The sequence below is a fragment of the Oncorhynchus gorbuscha genome, linkage group LG10 (genome assembly GCF_021184085.1).
Source record: "Oncorhynchus gorbuscha isolate QuinsamMale2020 ecotype Even-year linkage group LG10, OgorEven_v1.0, whole genome shotgun sequence".
In the NCBI taxonomy this organism is placed as follows: Eukaryota; Metazoa; Chordata; class Actinopteri; order Salmoniformes; family Salmonidae; genus Oncorhynchus; species Oncorhynchus gorbuscha.
The window spans coordinates 12,689,993-12,711,861 of NC_060182.1; the positions used below are offsets into that span (position 1 = coordinate 12,689,993).

Below are 21,869 nucleotides of genomic sequence, written 5' to 3' on the forward strand. Positions count from 1 at the left end.
TACCACGCCATCATGAACCTGTGGTTATTATATCGGTGACACACTGAAATACCACACCATCATGAACCTGTGGTTATTATATCGGTGACACACTGAAATACCACACCATCATGAACCTGTGGTTATTATATCGGTGACACACTGAAATACCACGCCATCATGAACCTGTGGTTATTATATCGGTGACACACTGAAATACCACGCCATCATGAACCTGTGGTTATTATATCGGTGACGCACTGAAATACCACGCCATCATGAACCTGTGGTTATTATATCGGTGACACACTGAAATACCACGCCATCATGAACCTGTGGTTATTATATCGGTGACACACTGAAATACCACGCCATCATGAACCTGTGGTTATTATATCGGTGACACACTGAAATACCACGCCATCATGAACCTGTGGTTATATCGGTGACTCACTGAAATACCGCAGATATATGGTTTGAGTTGAGCGCTCCCTTCTGGGTAGTGATACACAATCTTCCAGGACTTGTCAGATGGACTAGATACAGCGAAAAACAGAGCTTGGCATATTTGCTTTATGGAAGCAAAATAAATCACGCAAATGCTTTATTTCTTCACAACTACATACATTTAGTCAGACAATATAAGAAAATATTTACAGTCATGACAGTCACTGTAATGTTTGCTCCTGTATTTACCCACTCTTTTGAGTGTCTGAATCTTTTAATGTAACTGTACTACAAACACTTATCTACAAACAATGCCATTCGGAATAGTATTTTATGAATGTAATTGTCCTCCTGAGGTTTGATTTAGCCAAAGTTTCACTTCAAGTAAATGGCCGTGTATTGATGATCTTCAGCACATCACGATTCTAGCTCATCCCAGTGAATTGGGAGGATTAAGACCATAATAATATAGAGAGATTATTTTGATTCATTTAACACAACCTGAGGAACTTGGATATATGAGCTGTTAGTATATTCCCCATTAAAGAAGAATTCATTTTAAAGGCAAAAAATTTACAAACCACAATTTTGAACAGATGATTACAGCATTGGTTGTGTAATTCTCCTTTTATAAAAAATATTTTGGTGATCTAACGCTATGCTATATTGTCCGCATCTGTACATTTAAAATGTTATAACCTTTTGACTGGATTTAGTAAGATATTTCATAGTCTCTATCGGTTGATATACTGTTAATCAACAAACAAATGTGTACAACACAGCTATAAATGCACGCCTCAATGTGTATTGTAAAAGAGCTTTGCTTTTGGTTGCAATCAGCTTTTGCCTCAGTCCAATACCAAAGTTATCTGCAATATTGCATGATATGATTCTTCCGAACTTTGCTCAGAAGCTGTCAAATTGCTCTGTGTGTCTTTAAGTCAGCCATTTCCTTCCAAGTAACTGCAAACTATAAATTGCTTTATTGAGTCCACATTCAGTGCTGTGAAAGTCTTTGCCCCTTTCTGATTTTCTCTATTTTTGACATTGAATGTTACCAGATCTTCAACCAAAACTTGAGTGAAGAAATAACGCAACAATTACATATATTGTTTATTTAATAAACAAAGTTATGCAACACCCAATGCCCTGTGTAAAAAAGTAATTGCCCTCTTACACTCAATAACTGGGTGTGCCTCCTTTAGCTACATTGACTGCAACCAAACGCTTCATATAGTTGTGGATCAGTCTCTCACATCGCTGTGGAGGAATGTCCCCCTCTTCCGTTGAGAACTGCTCTAACTCTGGCATTTGTTGATTTTCAAATATGAACTGCTCATTTCAGGTCCTGCCACAACATTTCAATCAGGATCAGGTCTGAACTTTGACTAGAACATTCTAAAACTTCAAATTTGTTGCTTTTCAACTATTCGGATCTAGACATGTGTTTTGGATCATTGTCTTGCTGCATAACCCAGCTGTGCTTCAGCTTCAATTCACGGACGGCTGGCCTGACATTCTCCTGATACAGAGCAGAATTTATGGTTCCTTCAATGATGGCAAGTCATCCAGGTCCTGAGGCAGCAAAGCATCCCCAAACCATCACACCACCACCACCATGCTTGACTGTTGGTAAGAGGTTCTTACTGTGGAATGCAGTGTTTGGTTTTCGGCAGACATTACGGACCCATGTCGTCCAAAAAGTTCTTCTTTTGAGTCATCTGTCCGTAGAGCATCTTGATGGTTATCCAGGTATTTATTTGGCAAACTTGAGTCAACTTTTTTGGAGGACATGGGTCCCATTATGTCTGGCGAACACCAAACACTGCATTCCACAGTAAGAACCTCTTACCAACGGTCAAGCGTGGTGGTGGTGGTGGTGTGATGGTTTGGGGATGCTTTGCTGCCTCAGGACCTGGATGACTTGTCATCATTAGAGGAACAATGCTCTGTATCAGAGAATTCTAGAATTCTACAGGAGAATGTCAGGCCATCCATCTGTAAGCTGAAGCGCAGCTGGATCATGCAGCAAGACAATGATCCATAACACACAATCAAGTCTATATGAAAATGGTTGAAAAGCAACACATTTTATGTTTTGGAATGGCCTCAAAGTCCAGACCTAATCCTGATTGAGTTGTGGCAGGACTTGGAACGAGCAGTTCATGCTTGAAAACCCACAAATGTTGCTGAGTTAAAGCAGTTCTGCATGGAAGAGTGGGCCAAAATTGCTCCACAGCGATGTGAGAGACTGATCAACAACTGCATGAAGCGTTTTGTTACAATCATTGCAGCTAAAGGTGGCACAACCAGTTGTTGAGTGCACAACCAGTTGTTGAGTGTGGCAATTACTTTTTTTACACAGAGGCATTAAGCGTTTCATAACTTTATTAAATAAGTATCAAAGTGTACACAGGTTTTGGATGAAGATCTGATAACATTCGATATCAAAAATATGCAAAAATGTAAAGAAATCAGAAAAGGGGCTAATACTTTTCACTGCACTGTACTTGTTACGATTTAAGTATGGAAAAGTATCTTGAATATATAAATGTTGTAAGATGTTAATTCTATGTATTCAAAAATATATAGCTCAATAAAGTTGTACATTTCTCAAGATTGTTATCTGGTTTGTGGTGTTATTCAATATTGTGTATCACATTTAAATAAATTCTGGGCTCCCGAAAGGACTGAACTTATCTAATATATAAACTTTTTGAAAGCTCATATTCTGAGCTAGCCATTAAAAAAGTCCACCGATAATTGAGTCTGAAAAACTCTTCAACTGAAACTGTCACTCTGACCATTATTTGCGTTGTTTGTTTCTATGTTTTGGTTGGTCAGGGTGTGATATGAGTGGGCATTCTATGTTGCATGTCTAATTAGTCTGTTTCTATGTGTTTTGGCCTGATATGGTTCTCATTCAGAGGCAGGTGTTTGTCGTTGTCTCTGATTGGGAACCATATTTAAGTAGCCTGTGTTGTATTGTGGTTCGTGGGTTATTGTCTATGTGATGTTGCATGTTAGCACTCTGTTTCTATAGCGGTCACGTTCGTCTGGTTAGTTTGTTTGTTTTAGTGCATTTCGTGTTTTTTTTCCGTCTTCATTAAATCATGCTTCACACCACGCTGCGCTTTGGTCCACTTCTTACGACGATCATGACAGAATCACCCACCAACCAAGGACCAAGCAGCGTGGTAACGGCCAGCAGCAGCAGCAAAGAACGCAGGACTCATGGACTTGGGTAATATTGCCGCCCCAAAGCAGAGCTGGAGGCAGCGAAAGCAGAGAGGCACCGGTATGAGGAGGCAGCACGGCAGTGTGGCTGGAAGCCCGAGTGGCAGCCCCAAAAAATTATTGGCGGTGGGGCATACGGGGAGTGTGGTGAAGCCAGGTAGGAGACCTGCACCAACCTCCCGTGCTTACCGGAGAGAGAGAGATCGGGCAGGCACCTTGTTATGCGGTGGAGCGCACTGTGTCCCCAGTGCTGTGCATAGCCCGGTGCGGTACATTCTAGCTCCTCGTATCGGCCGGCCTAGAGTGGGCATCGAGCCAGGTGCCATGAAGCCGGCTTTACGCATCTGGTCTCCAGTGCGTCTCCTCTGGGCGGCGTACATGGCACCAGCCTTATGCATGGTGTCCCCGGTTCGCCAGTGCGGGCTATTCCACCTTGCCGCACTGGCCTGGCTACCGGGAGCATTCAACCAGGTAAGGTTGGGCAGGCTTGGTGCTCAAGAGCTCCAGTGCGCCTGCACGGTCCTGTCTATCCAGTGCCACCTTCACGCACCAGCCCTCCGGTGGCAGCCCCCCGCAACAGGCTGTCTCTCCGTCTCATCCCTACAGGTGCTCCCGCCTGTCCAGCGCTGCCAGAGCCTTCCTCCTGCCCAGCGCCGCCACAGTCTCCCGTCTGTCCTGAGCCGCCAGAGTCTCCCGTCTGTCCTGAGCCGCCAGAGTCTCCCGTCTGTCCTGAGCCGCCAGAGTCTCCAGTCTGTCCTGAGCCGCCAGAGTCTCCCGTCTGTCCTGAGCCGCCAGAGTCTCCCGTCTGTCCTGAGCCGCCAGAGTCTCCCGTCTGTCCTGAGCCGCCAGAGTCTCCCGTCTGTCCTGAGCCGCCAGAGTCTCCCGTCTGTCCTGAGCCGCCAGAGTCTCCCGTCTGTCCTGAGTCGCCAGCCAGCCAGGAGCCGCCAGAGCCAGAGGCGCTCCTCAGTCTAGTGGGGCCTTTAATTAGGGTCTTAGACTCAAGGTCGGAGACGAGGGTCGTCACTCTAAAGAGGCCCTTGAAGAGGGCAATGACTATGGTGGAGTGGGGTCCACGTCCCGCACTGCGGCCAGATGCCCACCCAGACCCTCCCCTATAGGTTTAGGTTTTGCGGCCAGAGTCCGCACCTTAGGGGGGGGGGGTACTGTCACACTCTGACCATTATTTGCGTTGTTTGTTTCTATGTTTTGGTTGGTCAGGGTGTGATATGAGTGGGCATTCTATGTTGCATGTCTAATTAGTCTGTTCCTATGTGTTTTGGCCTGATATGATTCTCAATCAGAGGCAGGTGTTTGTCGTTGTCTCTGATTGGGAACCATATTTAGGTAGCCTGTGTTGTATTGTGGTTTGTGGGTTATTGTCTATGTGATGTTGCATGTTAGCACTCTGTTCCTATAGCGGTCACGTTCGTCTGGTTAGTTTGTTTGTTTTAGTGTATTTCGTGTTTTTTTTCCCGTCTTCATTAAATCATGCTTCACACCACGCTGCGCTTTGGTCCACTTCTTACGACGATCGTGACAGAAACAGAATATTTTAAAATATGACCTTGTAATCCGAACCATCAATTTAGACATGTTTATTTTCTTCACAGACTGAATTTAACACCAAGGAAACTTTTTAAAGATGAAATTGGCCCCAACTCCCAACAGTTCCCAGTGTCCCCTAAATCAGACACATTCCTTCATATGATGTGGGAGTGCCCTGCAGTTAAATGCTTCTGGGGCAAAGTTACAAAATTCAGTTTGAAGTACATACATTTAAATATTCAATGCTTTTCATCTATAGTTACTTAACGATGATAACTCATTGAATCTCTCAATCAGTCAGAGCAGATTACTGCTGGCACCACCTCACTTTCTCCCATTTGGGGCGGCAGGGTTGCCTAGTGGTTAGAGAGTTGGACTAGTACCCGGAAGGTTGCAAGTTCAAACCCCCGAGCTGACAAGGTACAAATCTGTCGTTATGCCCCTGAACAGGCAGTTAACCAACTGTTGAAAATAAGAATTGGTTCTTAACTGACTTGCCTGGTTAAATAAAGGTAAAATTAAAAATGTAACCAGTGGATACAGTTACTATTTGAAGTTATAACAGAATTATCAACACCACTGCAGTCAGGTCAAGGTGCAATGAAGGAACAATTGTGCCCTGGACAAATATACTTGACTCTGTAAAGAACAATCTCAGCTTAAGCCCAACACATACAAACTTTAGACTTTTGTTATTTTCTTTGCTTTCAGGCCCACGGGAATGGGGTGGTACTGATCGTTGTGGGGGAGGGCGGGGCGAATGTAAGGGGAGACATGGGATGGATTGGTGGGCGCGGGACTGATACGCAACTTCAGTTGCTGGGTGGGATGGGAAGGGGTGGGAGGCATGCTTTCTTCGGGCCTGGGAAGTGTGTGTGTGTGTGTGTGTGGGGGGGGGGGGGGGGGTATATTTGTGTGCATTTCTTTCATTGTTTTTTTGCACATGTAACCCTCTGGAAAAATGTTTTAAACTCAATAAAAAGTTGTTAAGTTTTTGGGGGTATATCTGATCAATCATGAGTTGACTGGGAATCTTCACAGACCGGTTCACCTGCTGAACTTCTTTTTAGATACAATAAAACTATTTTACAGATAACAGATACAGTTGATATATTCAAGATGAAGAGATTTTATCTTATAATAATATGTCCCAATCAATGATTTATAGTGAACAAAAATATAAACGCAACATGGAAAGTGTTGGTCCTATGTTTCATGAGTTGAAATAAAAGATCTCAGAAATGTTCCATACTCACAAAAATCCCAAATTTTGTGCACAAATTTGTTTACACCCCTGTTAGTGAGCATTTATCCTTTGCCAAAATAATCCACCTGACAGGTGTGACAAATCAAGAAGCTGATTAAATAGCATGATCATTACACAAATGTGCTGGGGACAAAATAAAAGACCACTCTAAAATGTGCAGTTTTGTCAGACAACACAATGCTACAGGTGACTCAAGTTTTGAGGGAGTGTGCAATTGGCATACTGACTGCAGGAATGTCCACCAGAGCTGTTTCCAGAGAATGTAATGTTAATTTGTCTACCATAAGCCACCTCTAACTTCATTTTAGAGAATTTGGCAGTAAGTCCAACCAGCCTCACAACCGCAGACCATGTGTAACCACGCCAGCCCAGGACCTCCACATCCAGCTTCTTCAACTGCGTTATCGTCTGAGGCCAACCACCCGTACAAATGATGAAACTGTTGTATTGCACAACCAAATAATTTTGTCAGAAACCATCTCAGTGAAGCTCATCTGCGTGTTCGTCATCCTCACCAGGGTCTTGACCTGACTGCAGTGGGCAAATGGGCAAATACTCACCTTCGATGGCCACTGGCACGTCGGCGAAGTGTGCTCTTCACGGATGAATCAAGGTTTCTACTGTATTGGGCAGATGGCAGACAGTATGTATGGTGTTGTGTGGGCAAGCGGTTTGCTGAAGTCAACTATTTGACCTAGATAGTTTGTGTGTATGCATTGATATGTAGGCTACGTGTGCCTTTTTAAAAATGCATGTAGTTCTGTCCTTGACCTGTTCTTGTCTATTGATGTCCTGTATTATGTCATTCTGTATTATGTTTCATGTTTTGTGTGGACCCCAGGAAGAGTAGCTGCTGCTTTTGCAACAGCTAATGGGGATCCTCATAAAATACCAAACATACCAAAGAACTGATGCCACTATGGTGACGGTGGGGTTATGGTATGGGCAGGCATTAAGCTACGGACAACAAAAACAATTGCATTTTATCGATGGCAATTTGAATCCATCACCTCATGTTTCAGCATGATAATGCACAGCTCCAAGAAGCAAGGATCTGTACACATTTCATAGAAGCTGAAAATGGCCCAGTTATCCTATGACCTGCATACATACTCAGCAGACTTTTGTTTTTTATAATCAGCAGACATGTCACTCATTGAGCGTGTTTGGGATGATCTGGATCGATGTGTATGACAGTGTTCCAGTTCCCGTCAATATCCAGCTACTCCACATGGTCATTGAAGAGGAGAGGGACAACATTCCACAGGCCACAATCAACAGCCTGGTCAACTGTATGTGAAGGAGATGTGTTATGCTGCACACCAGATACTGACTGGGGGAGGGGGGGATTTGTGACCAATAGATGCATATTTGTATTCCCAGTCATGTGAAATCCATATATTAGGACCTAATTAATGTATTACGAACTGTAGCTTTATATGAACTGTAACTCAGTAAAATCTTTAAAATTGTTGCAGGTTGCGTTTATATTTTTGTTCAATGTATATACAGTATACACTAGATGACTGACAGAGGGCGCTGTGTTGAAGCCACCGTGCCTCCATCTTGGCTCTATTGTAAAACATATTTTGGAAGTTATATAGAAATGCATTTATTAATCTCTACAAGCCTTTTTTGTCCAGGTTTATTATATTACAGGCCTCTTAATTCATACATTTAAATTATATTTTTATGTGAGCAAAAAAATATATACAAACCTTTTAACCTTAAAAGATACTATTTTGAGATGACTAATGTTATTTTCCCCACAACAACACAAAACGATGTAAATATATATAATTTTGTCCAGGGTTTATATACATCATTTATCCCAAAACAAAATTTGCCTCGTCTGTTCTGATGGTGGGGAATGATGGTCGATGACATCTGGGATCAACTTCGTTACCTTGCTTGAGCAAATTCGAATCACTCACTGGTCACTCGTCATGTAATGCCTGATTATTTTCAAAATGGAAGCGCAGAAGACTGCACGTGAACTTTTCACTGAAGCAGTGAGAGCAGTCCTAGAAACGTGGCCTGTTTTACAGGTAGGTGAATATTTCATATATCAAACACTGTATATTCGAGCACAGGCTCTAATGGTGTAATTAGTCTGTCGTAAGGACATTCATGGACCGTGCTGATAGCTGGCTACTAAATGCGTTAGCTAGCTGTAGTTGTTGGACTGTAGTTGTTGGACTGTGCTGTTTGGTTAGCTAGCTCTATAGCGACAACGCTATAAGCATGTCAGCTTCCTAGAGATCTAATTAAGCAGTATACCGATGTTTGTAGTTACGTGTGTAACAAATAGTGTACAAACGTTGTTTTGCAGATCGCAGTTGATAATGGATTTGGAGGCGTGTACGGCCAACAGAAGGCAGATTGGATGGTGGATGTAGTCCAACAATATTTTCATGACAACGGTAACCTGACCCATGATTTCCATACATGGCCTAACGTTACCCAAATGTCTGTTGTATTATTATATACGTCGCATCTTCTTCTTTGCGTTACCACACAACTGCTAGTATGAAGCACCCGTGTCTGCTCAGTTCAGGTTACTTGTTGACATGCTGAACAGTCCCGGGCAGACTTTCAGTTCAATCTAATTGAAAGTTATTTTACAGCAAACCTTCAGCCAGATGAAGTGGAGGACTACATTGCAGACCTTATGAACAATGAGTTTGATACAGTGGTGGATGATGGCAGTTTACCTCAGGTGCACATTTAGTTTTCAATTCAGACATTTAAAATGTCAACACACAATATTGGGGCAACCTGAAGGTCTGTTTCATTTTCAAGTAAGCACATTCTTAATGACAAAATGTCTCTAAATCAATGCTTTTTTCATTGATCAGGTGGCACAGAAGGTTAGCCAGATCTTTACACAGTGTCAACAAGGAAAGCTCGCAGAGGTCAAAGATCAGATAGTCAAACTTAACAAGAGTGCAGAACGAGCCAAGGTCACACACCAACCAAACGCTGAAGAGTGTAATGGCGATGAAACAGAGGTAAGGATTTTATTGGTATAAGATGTCAAATTGACTATTTGAATGCTAGTCAGTCGTGTCAATTCTGAAAAGGTTGTGATTGTGGCATTGTAAATCTTGTCATTGTAATCTAGTTCATGGAGTGTGAAGCAGCAACGTCAACAACCCCCCAGCGTAGATCGGCACCCAAACAGACAGATCAACCCCAGTCTCAAGAGGAAAACGATGGTTGGACGACAGTGGTGCGCAGGAAGTGACATTACTGTGGAAGTGCTGAGTGAATTGGGATTTTACTGCCTCCGTTTTGTTTTATACGTGTCTCTACGATGGTTCTGTCATATTGGGAGGACGGACATATGTTCTGATGAAAACCTGGACACGTAAACCTATACCTCGAGTTCACATTTATGCAGGTGTCAAGAGGTCACTCTTATTAGGGCATCTGAGGAACTGTCACTGTTTACAGGAATCTCATTGTTTTTGGTACATGGAAATCCAGTTCAGTAGCGATTAAATAACCATCTATAGTGTGTGTATATATATCACTCACCTACAATGCCGAGGCAGGCCCCCACCCCTCTGAGGGGTTGGGTTAAATGCGGAAGAGATCAGTTAAACAATTAACTAGGTATCCCCTTTCCAATAGTATGTATTACTGAGTAAGGGATAGTGCTCCGTTGCACTGATCCATGTTCTATTTTCATATCGAAGTGATAGAGGTCTACCTGCTACAACATGTTTATTTACAGTATAGTCGGCAGTGCTAAATATAAAACTTTAAACAGCCAACTTAAGAATGGTGAATTTATTTAATGTACTCAATTCACCATCTCTTGGCCGCATGAGTGTCATACAGTACTCTGAATCTGGTTTAAAGATTTATTCTGAAGAATACAGGTTGTAAGATATCTGGCCTTTCTTTCAGTCATGTTTAAACACATTTTATGTTCACAAAATAAGCATTCCACATACAGTTTGGCGACATGTATAAAACAAAGTGAAGGATTTTTTTGTAGACTTTTTTTGTACACCTGGCATATCAAGGCACTATTTTAACAAATGTGACTCAGCACAATGAGAAGTAGATCATCCATTTTAAAACAAACTACAGATATCATATTCATCCCAACCATTTATAGAACCTGTAATGCTGCTTTAATAAATACAAAGAATCTGTAGATTTAGGTTACTGCTACTTATGTGCTCAGAGTAATGGTAACGTCAGTTTATATTAACTTTAGATAAATACTCAACGTTTCATTTAGAAAAGATCTCCATCTAGGCTGAGAATAACCACACTGACTTAGTGGTACAGTATGGACTCAGTGGTATACAGTAAAGGTTAGACGCATGGTAGTTGTGTTGTGGTGGTGGACAGTAGTCTACAAGTTGAGCCAGGGGTGCTGCAAACACTGAGCGGCAGTGGCTCTCTTCTCTGGTGTGACGTCCAGCATGGTGAGGAGGAAGTCACTGAACTGGGCCGCCTGCTCCAGTGGCCACTCATACTTCTCTAACAGCACCTCAAACAGACCCCATGGCTTCAGGTTGGCTATGTGCCTCAGCTCACCTTCAGGAGGGAAAACAATACATCGTTCCAGTGAGCTAAACATTAAACCACAGAAATAGGGACATCGTCTCTCAGATCATCATTTCGGGGGCTGCCGAGTGGCGTAGCACTCTAAGGCACTGCATCTCAGTGCTAGAGGTGTCAATACAGACCAGGCTGTATCACAACCGGATGTGATTGGAGTCCCATAGGGTGGCGCACAATTGAGTTAGGGTTTAACTTCATTGTAAATAAGATTTTTTTCTTTAACTGCCCCGAACTTGCTGAGTTAAATAATAACTCCTATTAGGCACCATACATATATGTCAGCTTGTGCGAGTCATTTTGAGGATATTTCTGTCGACATCTGTTCTAGGAACACTGAAGGAAAATATATTGTGGTACATTCTAAGCAGATGAGTAATACGAGACAGGACATGTTACAGTACTACAATTCACATCTAAATCAGTCTGATATTTCTTGTTGATGCATTGCTCAACGAGGCATTTTTCTCTTGAACCACAGACTATTTTGTGACATAGCTTTTACATACAGTACAAAACCATTACGGATACATTTGACTTTTTTTTGCACCTATTTTACTGTCAGACTTACCTCGCCTGTCAAAGTATTCTCGTGAATATCTCCCAGACAGAGCAAAAGGGGGCGGAATGGCTCCCATTAACTCAATGATGTGTGCAATGTGATCTGAGTGAACAAAAGAGAGCATTACGTCCCTGTTAAATTCTCATTAAAATAACTCACTATTTAACAATTTACAAATTAATGGCTTCCTGTTCTGTGTGGAATCAGAAATTGTCTAGCTCGAACAGCTTATTTACATACAAGCATGAAACATACAAAACCTCTCCTTTTGGACCCCCAGTTCAGGTATTTCACAATTTTGTTGTAGTCCTGAACAAGCTCACCTGATTCACCTCGTAAGGGCTTTTTGATAAGTTGCCTATTGGAATCAGGTGTGCTAGCCCTGGAATAGATCAAATCCCTGGAATGGCTGGCATCCCCGGTTAAGAGGTTTGAGAACCACAGGCCGAGACAAGGAGAGTACAGATCCCTCAAACTCAACTGTGGACCTCGAAGCCAGTTCCACTGCATTGTTCCCGTCTAAAATCAGGGATTGATTTAGACTTGGGACACCAGGTGGGTGCAACTAGTTATCAGAGATGCTCACTTAGAAATTCTTGTTTTGAAAGAAAAAAGTCCTTTTGTCCATTAAAATAACATCAGAAAGTTTAATTAAATAGTACCATCAAAACACCAGTCTCAACGTCAACAGTGAAGTGGCGACTCCTGGATGCTGGCCTTCTTGGCAGAGTGGCAAAGAAAGTCATCTCTCAGACTGGCCAATAAAAAAAAAAAATATGGGCGAAAGAACAGACACTGGACAGACTAAATCTGCCTAGAATGCCAGCATCCCGGAGTCGCCTCTTCACTGTTGACATTGAGACTGGTGTTTTGAGGGTACTATTTAATGAAGCTATCAGTTGAGGACTTGTGAGACGTCTGTTTCTCAAACTAGACACTAATGTACTGGTCCTCTTGCTCAGTTGTGCACCGGAGCCTCCCATTCCTCTTTCTATTCTGGTTATAGACAGTTTCTTGGCAATTTCTAGCATGGAATAGCCTTCATAGAATAGAATAGCCTTAATTTCTCAGTACAAGAATAGGCTGACGAGTTTCAGATACTCAACTAGTCTAAAGGCCTGTTTTATTGCTTCTTTAATCAGAACAGTTTTCAGCTGTGCTAATAATTGCAAAAGGGTTTTCTAATGATGAATTAGCCTTTTAAAAATGATAAACTTGGATTAGCTAACACAACGTGCCATTGCAACAGGAGTGATGGTTGCTGATAAATGTAGATATTACATTTTTTTTTTTTTTAAATCAGTCATTTACAACATTAACATCTACATTGTATTTCTGATCAATTTGATGTTATTTTAAAATGGACAAAAATATTTTTTCTTAGTGACCCCAAACTTTAAAAAAAAAACATGGGGTATTGGAAATGTAGACAATTACATTGATGGAAGCAACAATCTGCAAAATTAAAGCTGATCCACCCTTTTATTAGTTGAATACCCCCGGTACAGACCTTCATCTCTAGTGTAGTCCTCTCCTGAGTGGGGCTCGAACAGGTAGTCCCCTGTAGCCAACTCAAACGCCTGCAACAAAAATGTCACGTTGATCAAAAATACAATCCACAGAAGGGCAACGTTACAGTGGGAGATCTCAGACGAAACAGGACACATGATGTGAAGAAGGTGGTGGTTTGAGGGGTCCCGGCACAGTTTCCTAGCTTACCATGCAGGCTACGCTCCAGATGTCTGCTGGAGTGCCGTATTCTGCCCCTATCAACACCTCCAGGGCACGGTACTGACGTGTCTGGATGTCTTCTGTGAAGTGTTTGTGCTGGGGAAGTAGAGGGGGGGGGGGGGGCTGATTAACACCATGCTGTTCTGTACCATCTCCAAACATCACAAGAGAACAGCTCCAAGTCCAGGTTATCATGAGAACCAAACATACGGAGCTTGTTATTCCCTTCCCGCTGAAAACGGTCACTTACCACCCAACAGGCATTGCCCAGGTCTGCTATCTTGATGCGTATTTTGTCAGCATTCTGTGGTTCCAGGGGATTGACCAGGAAATCTGCTGCGCTGAAAACTAGTGACACAGACATACAATTTAGCTCATAATCACAACAACCTCACCATCTAAATACAGAGAACAGTAAAGCAACTGCATGCTGGTGCCAGATATACACAGGGCAACAGAAGTGACAGACAGGATCACAGACGAGAGAGATGCCTGTGAGATACTGACTGCTGGGGGACAGTCCGGAGCGTTGGCTGTCTCTCCCGGTGGAGTAGCCTGACAGGGTAGACAGTGCTGACTCAGACGTGGCTGACAGTATGGAGCCAGCTGACATCCCTGACATCCCAGAGCCAGGGCTGCAGAAACGCATGGGGTTGTGGCCGTTCCAACCCTCCTCGATCCACAACGAGCCAGACTCCGGGTTGGCCTTGGTGTTAGCCGTGGACGAGACGTGGGTGTAGCAGTTCCCGTTTTCATTCCCCTTCACCACAGAGGAGTCTGGCAGAAGAAATGGTATCAACAACATATGGATTTAAAACAGAAACTCAACCAGGAAATACAGCTGCTACCAAATCACCGTTATGAAGGGATTGGCATTGCAGTGTCACTAGTAGAGGTGAACCACTCACTGTTGGCGTTCCTCTCTGGGTCCCCAGCGTCGTCGTCCTGTCCGCAGGGGGTGCGTAGAGGGTTGGAAGGGTCTGGTGGAGAAGTCCCGTCCAGATCCTCCATCTTCTGAAGGTCCACCAGTCTCTCCTCCAGCAGACGCTGCTGCCGCTTGGCCTTCCTCTTCAGCTTCTTCTTCTTGTTCTTGGTCACCTTGCCGTTCTAGACACACAGATGGACATAGAGACAGATACAGGGTTAGGCCAGGATATCTGGAGCTTTCCCAATCATGATGCCAGCCTGACTGACCATGTGATGCTCCCTGACACGGTTGACTCCAGGGCACAGGACCAGAGGGTCAACACAGAGTACATGCCCGGCAGAAAAATAGCAGAGTGTGCAGAAAGGAAGTACCAAACTGAGAAATATTCAATGTTAGCCCGTCTTCAGTCTCTCTCACACAACAAGTCTTCCTCAGACAGGTGAGCTTTAATACGTTGTAGTAATATTATGGAGTTCAGATGGCGTTAATAACTGTATCTATCTACAATGGGGCTCAATTACATTTCACATGATTACTTTTGATTCTAATCCTCATTTCCATGGCAGAATCACTGCCCTACAACAAACAGAGTTTTGATTCCAAGTAAAACTTGTGGGCCCTTAGGAAGCAGACTAAACATGATCCCACCGCAACCTCTCTATATCCTGCTAGCTATTCTGAGCTCCAGCATGTTACCGTTGACAGTTCTCCAGTAGGTCTCTTACAGAAAGTCCATCCCATTTGACAGTATTCCTCAAAGCTGACCTGGTGAACTCACGTGCCCACGGCTGTCTGAACAGGCTTTGGCTCAGTGGGTTAGCTAGCTTTGCGGTGATCTGCTGAGGCAGCTAACGTGAGCCACGCCTGGAATTTGAGGAAGGGCCAACTGTACCACAAGGGATCAGATGGCATTCTGTTTTCCAACTGAATAACAGTGCTACGGCTTTAAACTTCCCCCAGCCATGGCCGGAGGGGGGGGGCAACAGCACACGCTCCAGTTCAAAAGTCCTTGAGGTTGTTTATACCACTGCATATACTGTAATCTACTTGTTAATGGATTTGGTATGAAATGCTGTCTACGCTACAGTAATACATTAAAGTATGGTGCTCTTTAAGTGCCAAATTCCAATTATATGATCATTGATGAGGCCTGTTTGCATTGTTCAAAACAAACATTCTAAGAACTGCATACAGTGGGCTGGAAGCCTTCTTGGTACTGGGGGCATATTGCAGAGAAACGGGATAGGTTGTTTTCACCTGCCGTGATGAACATTTCCTATTTCAAATACCAATTTTAAAAAGTACTCAAATTAGATCCATATGAAAGGAGGGCAGCTGTAAAGAGAGAGCCTATCGGCTAAAACTATATCAAGTCAAAGTGCTGACACTTCCTCACATCAACAAAAATTGGTGTGAAAATCCTACAAACCCAATAAAGAAACTGGGTAAATGATGATGTTTTTGTTGGACAGCAACAGGAGGCTGAAACGATGCTTCCATAGAAACCACAAGTCAGCCATGGGGCAAAGCATTGTCCGGTGATCAGGTATTACTGTGAAGTGTCTGACTGGGACGATTCAGTCACCAAGACCCCGTTCCCTCTCCTTTTTTACATGTCGTTTAGAAAGCCAACTACTGTTTTGACATGCAGAGACAGATGATACACTACCTGAGTAGGAGACGAACCACTAAAGACACACACACACCAACCATCACAACGCCAGAAAATCATCGTTAGGCAACATGATCACATCACACAAAAGCTGAGGTGAGTTATGATCAATGTTAAAGCACTGTTCACCAAAAGTGTTTTTTTTTTTTTTTTTTGCAAGACTATCCCTTCTGTGGCAGGCAGGCAGGACTTCAGTCTGAACATACCTGGTTCTCCCTTGGGGCGGTGCTAACTGCCATCAGAAAACGAGGTAAAAAAAGGAAGGGAGGGACAGTAAACCGTAATGACCACAAAAACAAACACACAAGAAAAACAGGACAAAGTTAGAAACCAAATAGAGACAGAAGAAATGACGATGAGCAGATTTGATAGCAGAAAGTATGCCAAAGAGAGAAGAGACAGACGCATAGGAAACATCTAAACATGCAAGTAACAAATTACCACAGATTTACATCGACAGTTTTGGCTAAATTTGAGAGAGCAAAGGCTTTTGATGGAGTCAAAGTGAATATAGATAGTTGTCTGTATGTGTACAGCAGGGGTTTCAAACATCAGCAATGTTTTCAGCGAGGTCCAGAAGACCACACTGACATTTTCTACATTTCATTGCCATCAAAATTCCTCTGTGCATTTTCATTTACATTATCGACTTACAGTCATGTGTGCATCAAAATTGAACCCACTACCCTGTGCATTACCAAATTAAGAGACTATATGTAGACCCATTATCATTTCTACAGTTTCTATTTGGTTTTAACCAGTAAAATGGTCATCCACACCCCTGGTGTACAGTATAACGTTCACATTACTGTGAAGTCAGTAATTTGTGAAGTCCAATTAAAATGTTAACAATTACAGCACACATACAGACACACATGAAGCACTCACAAGATGACCCTATGCTATAACCCCTCAGAACAAGTTTGACTAGTAACAAAACATATGTTTAAGTTGAAAGTCTAGATGTTTTCATCATAATGAACCAACCAGCTCACCTGAGGAGCCCGAGGGTGGAGGGGCTCCTGACTGCTGCCACACAGTGGCCTCTGCAGCCAGACGTCTGACGTACACCTCATCTACATCCAGCAGGATGTTCTCCGGCTTGATGTCGGTGTGGATGATCTTACATTTGGTGTGCAGGTAGTCCAGGCCCTGCAGAACCTGTGGAGGGCAAGACATGGAGTATGTATAGGGGTGGTTGAAATGGATACTTGAAACTGGCCGGGTTTCTAGTAAAGCGTTACTGACTACTGGATCATTAACATAACTGCTAGCAATGGTAATATCTAATACGTTGATCATATTTTCCAGGTTAACTGGCTGTTTTTTAAATGCTGCACCTGTGAAATATGCTGTGCTATCAAAACTATAAACAAAAGGGAAAGAGCTGTGATATACCACTGTACCTGTCGGAGAATGCTCTTCACACAGACTAGAGGAAGACCCATGTAGTTGGACTTGATGATCCACTTCAGCAGCTGGTGACCCAGAACCTCCAGCACCATACACACATCTGACACACCAGTTAAGGAGAAGCGGATTCACTCAAACTTACACATGAAAGATCCCTTTAATACACAGACCAAAATCATATTTATTTACCATGCCTGCATTTTTATATATCTGAAAGTGTGTAAAAAAAAAAAAAAACCTGGACTAATTAAAAGCCACCTAATGACCTAGTCATTCCTTGTCACAGCCCCTGTGACCAAAACAAAAGGTATTGTGTCCGTGTGAATGGTTCTGCTTTTTTGCAGGTAAATTCAACACCTCCTTAATTTGAACTGCAAACAGCCCCCATGGTTTAAACCCCCGTACCCCTCCCAATTGGCCAGTTCCCTACGGATTAGTATAAAAGGGGTCTACCTGCAAAATAAGAAGTAAATTAGGGGCTGTTTGAAAGGGGGTCATAAACATGGCCTTATATTATTTTTTTTACAGGTAACATACCACATCTTCTGTCTGAAATGGGTGAAGGAAAACAGGGAAAATAGTAGTCCAGGCAAGTAGGAGGAGAGGAACAAGATGTGCAAGGTCCACCAAACACCCAGTCGATTACAGGGTCCACCAAACCCAGTCGATTACAGGGTCCACCAAAACCCAGTCGATTACAGGGTCCACCAAACCCAGTCGATTACAGGGTCCACCAAACCCAGTCGATTACAGGGTCCACCAAACCCAGTCGATTACAGGGTCCACCAAACCCAGTCGATTACAGGGTCCACCAAACCCAGTCGATTACAGGGTCCACCAAACCCAGTCGATTACAGGGTCCACCAAACCCAGTCGATTACAGGGTCCACCAAACACCCAGTCGATTACAGGGTCCACCAAACACCCAGTCGATTACAGGGTCCACCAAACACCCAGTCGATTACAGGGTCCACCAAACACCCAGTCGATTACAGGGTCCACCAAACCCAGTTTCAGCCGGGAAGCAGCAGAAAGGATACGCACGCCATTGACCCCGGATATCTTAAAGTCATCAATAAGCTGTACAATGGTCTCTCGTTTGGGGTCTGTAGGGTCACTGTCTCGCACCTTAAGACACAAAATAAGCGCAGAAAAGTTACTTCAATTCAGAAACAGTGTGATCTATCCGTATATGCTAGAGATGTTTGTTAGAATGTACTAGACTCCGACTCCCCGGAGTGTTGGGCTAGCTTAGCCATCTACACAGTACAATGATTATGACATCAATCAATTTCAACAAACAACTATGCCATTTGCTTTTGAGGATGCCCTTGGGCTTGTAGCCATTAATGAATGATGTCTGTGGGTGTGCTGTCTGTCTGAGGGTGAAAAAATAGGAATGCACTCACACATCTGAGCAGTTTAATCTCATCCAGCGCCGTCTCTGTGTAATGCAGAGCACTCTTCACCACTTTCAGTGCCACAAAGCGCTTCCTCCTACACACAAACACAATCATGTCATGACTCAAACTGAAGAAAAAAATGAAAAAAGCCAATAATGAAAACTTAACCATTCAGCACTGAATTAAACAAGATAGGAATTAAAAACATTAAAACAGGATAAATATCATTAGGCTTCTCGTTTGTGTATTACTGGTATAGTTTAACAGATGCACTCGAAAATCAGTCACTTACTGCAGGTCCCAGCATAGCCATACAGTAGAGAAGTGACCCCAACCAAGCTTTCTGACTACATGATATCGGCCATTGAACAAGTCTCCAATCTTCACTGGGTAGTACCCACCTGAAATATACATAGACTTTCACTCGCACAGGCTAATTAGCATTATTGCATCATCCTCGTTGATAGATTATATTGTGAGGTTGACATACTGCATCTACAATATCATAAGTATTATTACAAAATCCATGTGGTGACTACATTCATTACATAACCACCAACACAAGTAATTCCACTCCCAGCTGATTTTTCAAATAGAATGACCTTGACCCTCACTTTCCTAATCTGCCACACTATTGCATCGATCCATTAGACAATTATATAGCCTACCTTTGCAGTAATCCGATGGGTCCTCCTGCTCCTCATCATCTGATCCGAGTAGCTCTGTTGGTGGAGGGGTGAAGTCGGGTGGGGGTGGGCTGAGAGCCTGCGGAGAGGTGGTCTGAGATGAGGAGGTCAGTGGTTTAGGTGGAGTAGAGAACGGAATTGGAGGGATCCCTAGTGAGGGTGCTATGGGAGAGGACAGTACGGGGGTGGACAGTACGGGGGTGGACAGAGTGTCAGAGGAGGGAGTTAGTGGTATAGGAAGTGGCCTGGTGGTTAAAGCGGAAGGACGTAAGAGATGAGGAGGGCTCTGGGAGAGGTTGAGTGGGGCAGGGGGTTGGAGTACCGGGGGCCTCTGGGACAGGTTGAGTGGGGCAGGGGGTTGGAGGTCCGGGGGCCTCTGGGACAGGTTGAGTGGGGCAGGGGGATGGAGGTCCGGGGGCCGGGGCCTCTGGGACAGGTTGAGTGGGGCAGGGGGATGGAGGTCCGGGGGCCTCTGGGACAGGTTGAGGGGAGGGGTGGGAAAGGTTTTTGGTGGAGTCGCAGGCCTGTGTATTGTGAGGATGCGACACAACTCATCTGCGGTGGGGATCTGGGACCTGAAACAAAAACACAGAACATCCTGATGAAACAACCATCTCAATATGGTTTCCGTTTGCCTTTAGGAAGGTGGTGACGATGCCTTTGCCTAGACAATAACAACCAGCAAAATATCCCTTTATCTGAAAAAAAATAGACTAATTACATCAGTTATATTTAACTAGTTATCTAAAAGACTGACTTGACATTCAGCAATGTAAATACTGTGATTCTCTTGTAAACAGAAGCATGCGTGCGCTTCAACACAGGCAATGAGGGGTTTGTGTTTTATTATGAGTGAGACGTGCGTCACATTAAATTAAAGTGGAGTGCTGACTGTGGCCGTCTCCAAAATTAATTGGGGGGGATTATGCAATTACCAAGGGATAATGATTGTCCAAGTAGTGCACCCCTTATATCTACATTTGTACGGTCCCCACACGTATTTGTAACAGCAGTGAAATGGGTATTGTTAAGGTTTGCCAGGGTTAAACTGAAATAGGCACAGAGCAGGAAAGGGGGAGGCATGAGTCAATGTGCTTATCTGGAGAGGTGAGTCGCTCCACCGCCCCCATGTATTTATAGCACAGACATAACTACTAGCTAGACAGAACCAGCTGCAAGAACTGATACATGCTGGTAGCCGACGCATAGGCAGGGAATGGGAATAACGTTAGAGTAGCCAACGTTGCTCACCCAATATCCAAACTGGGGAGGTTGTCACCGGATCCTTTTCGATGTTTCTTTCCTTTCTTCTTATGCTTCTTACTGTGGGTGCTATGCGGGTTGTTATTACCGCTGGACACTGCTGGCGATCAGGGAATATATCATTAACTACCATATATCCACAAGGCTAACGTTACGGCTATCATAGAGCTCCCTTGTAGTATCTGCAGTACTCAATCGCATGGACAATCCGCTAGGGTTAGTGCAATACGGGATCCTTGGGACGTCCCTAACCCCCTACCACAACCCTTACATAACCCTAACCTAAAACCTTGATTTCACCATTCAATGGGGTGACTTAGGTACGTCCAAGGGATCCAGAGTTGCAAGGAGCAATCAGCTAGCGCTAACTGGAAATATTATATATTATTTCATTTGCAAATTGGACTAACGTTACTTGCCAGCTGCGGATTTATTTGTGTGTGAAATCTGAATACATATCGTTGACGTGTAAAACTTAGTAACAAATATTGGAACGAAAACACATTGCAACTGGAAATATTTTTTTCATATTAGCTAACTCGTTAGCTAGCTAGTTTAGCTAGCAAGGAGTGTCTGTGCTAGCTGGTTAGCTTGCGTGCGCCAGACAGCTGGCTGGCTAACGTTAGCTAGGCTTTTTTTTTATTATACAATGACAGAAACATACGAATCAATTCTAACTCAACGATGAGATACATTAGTAGTCATGCGACCATCTTTATCATTTACATTGCGTTAAACGGAAGATACAAACATAATATTTGGCATGTTTTAAAACTCTCACCGTTCATTGATATCATCAGTGCAGCTGTCACCGCGCACACTGCTGGCAGGCTGCATTTAGGTTCGCGCCTGCGCTGTAGTTATGAGCACAAGAGCTTTGGGAACAGTGGTGGGGTCAGCTGAGCGGTGGTAGGGCCATGGAACAGTGGTCACCTGCCAGGGGGATATGGGTATGGCAAGTCATTTAAACGTAATCTGTCAAATCTACCCTGGTCAATTGTCATTTCGATTAACCTGGCATGTATCTACCATCCAGGCTGTATCACAGTGCAGCAGGTAGCCTAGTGGTTTGAGCGTTGGTCCAGTAACCGAAAGGTTGCTGGATCAAATTAAAAATATGTTGTCCCTGAACAAGCAGTTAACCCACTGTTCCTT

General features: G+C 43.5%; 2 protein-coding genes across 3 annotated transcripts; one reads left to right on the top strand and one right to left on the bottom strand.

Annotated features, from left to right (window-relative positions):
- The first annotated feature begins 8,389 nt into the window (after positions 1–8,389).
- On the top strand, positions 8,390–10,586 carry tsr2 (TSR2 ribosome maturation factor). The gene is made up of 5 exons (XM_046364936.1): positions 8,390–8,523; positions 8,808–8,898; positions 9,103–9,194; positions 9,334–9,486; positions 9,600–10,586. Exons 1-5 carry the CDS (start codon positions 8,446–8,448, stop codon positions 9,720–9,722), a joined length of 537 nt encoding a protein of 178 aa, XP_046220892.1. The 5' UTR covers positions 8,390–8,445; the 3' UTR covers positions 9,723–10,586.
- On the bottom strand, positions 10,331–21,561 carry srpk3 (SRSF protein kinase 3). Of its 2 annotated transcripts, none has more exons than XM_046364935.1 (16): positions 21,496–21,561; positions 20,703–20,811; positions 19,434–20,026; positions 19,058–19,166; positions 18,772–18,859; positions 18,403–18,490; positions 17,356–17,462; positions 16,945–17,110; positions 16,156–16,181; positions 14,258–14,456; positions 13,857–14,126; positions 13,600–13,697; positions 13,338–13,445; positions 13,129–13,198; positions 11,628–11,720; positions 10,331–11,032 (listed from the first exon to the last, which is right to left on the bottom strand). In XM_046364935.1, exons 1-16 carry the CDS (start codon positions 21,509–21,511, stop codon positions 10,848–10,850), a joined length of 2,325 nt encoding a protein of 774 aa, XP_046220891.1. In that variant the 5' UTR covers positions 21,512–21,561; the 3' UTR covers positions 10,331–10,847. The 2 variants fall into 2 exon arrangements, with proteins under 2 accessions (XP_046220891.1, XP_046220890.1); XM_046364934.1 differs by having other exon boundaries at positions 20,703–20,814; positions 21,496–21,545.
- Positions 21,562–21,869: the final 308 nt, after the last annotated feature.

Coding starts and splice junctions, on each gene's coding strand:
- srpk3 (XM_046364934.1), bottom strand. Junction 20,027..20,702: donor CTCCCCAGTTTGGATATTGG/GTGAGCAACGTT, acceptor TTTTTGTTTCAG/GTCCCAGATCCCCACCGCAG. Junction 18,860..19,057: donor TGGCTATGCTGGGACCTGCA/GTAAGTGACTGA, acceptor GTTTGTGTGTAG/GAGGAAGCGCTTTGTGGCAC.
- tsr2 (XM_046364936.1), top strand. CDS start 8,446: ATGGAAGCGCAGAAGACTGCACGTGAACTTTTCACTGAAGCAGTGAGA. Junction 8,524..8,807: donor AAACGTGGCCTGTTTTACAG/GTAGGTGAATAT, acceptor GTTGTTTTGCAG/ATCGCAGTTGATAATGGATT. Junction 8,899..9,102: donor ACAATATTTTCATGACAACG/GTAACCTGACCC, acceptor GTTATTTTACAG/CAAACCTTCAGCCAGATGAA.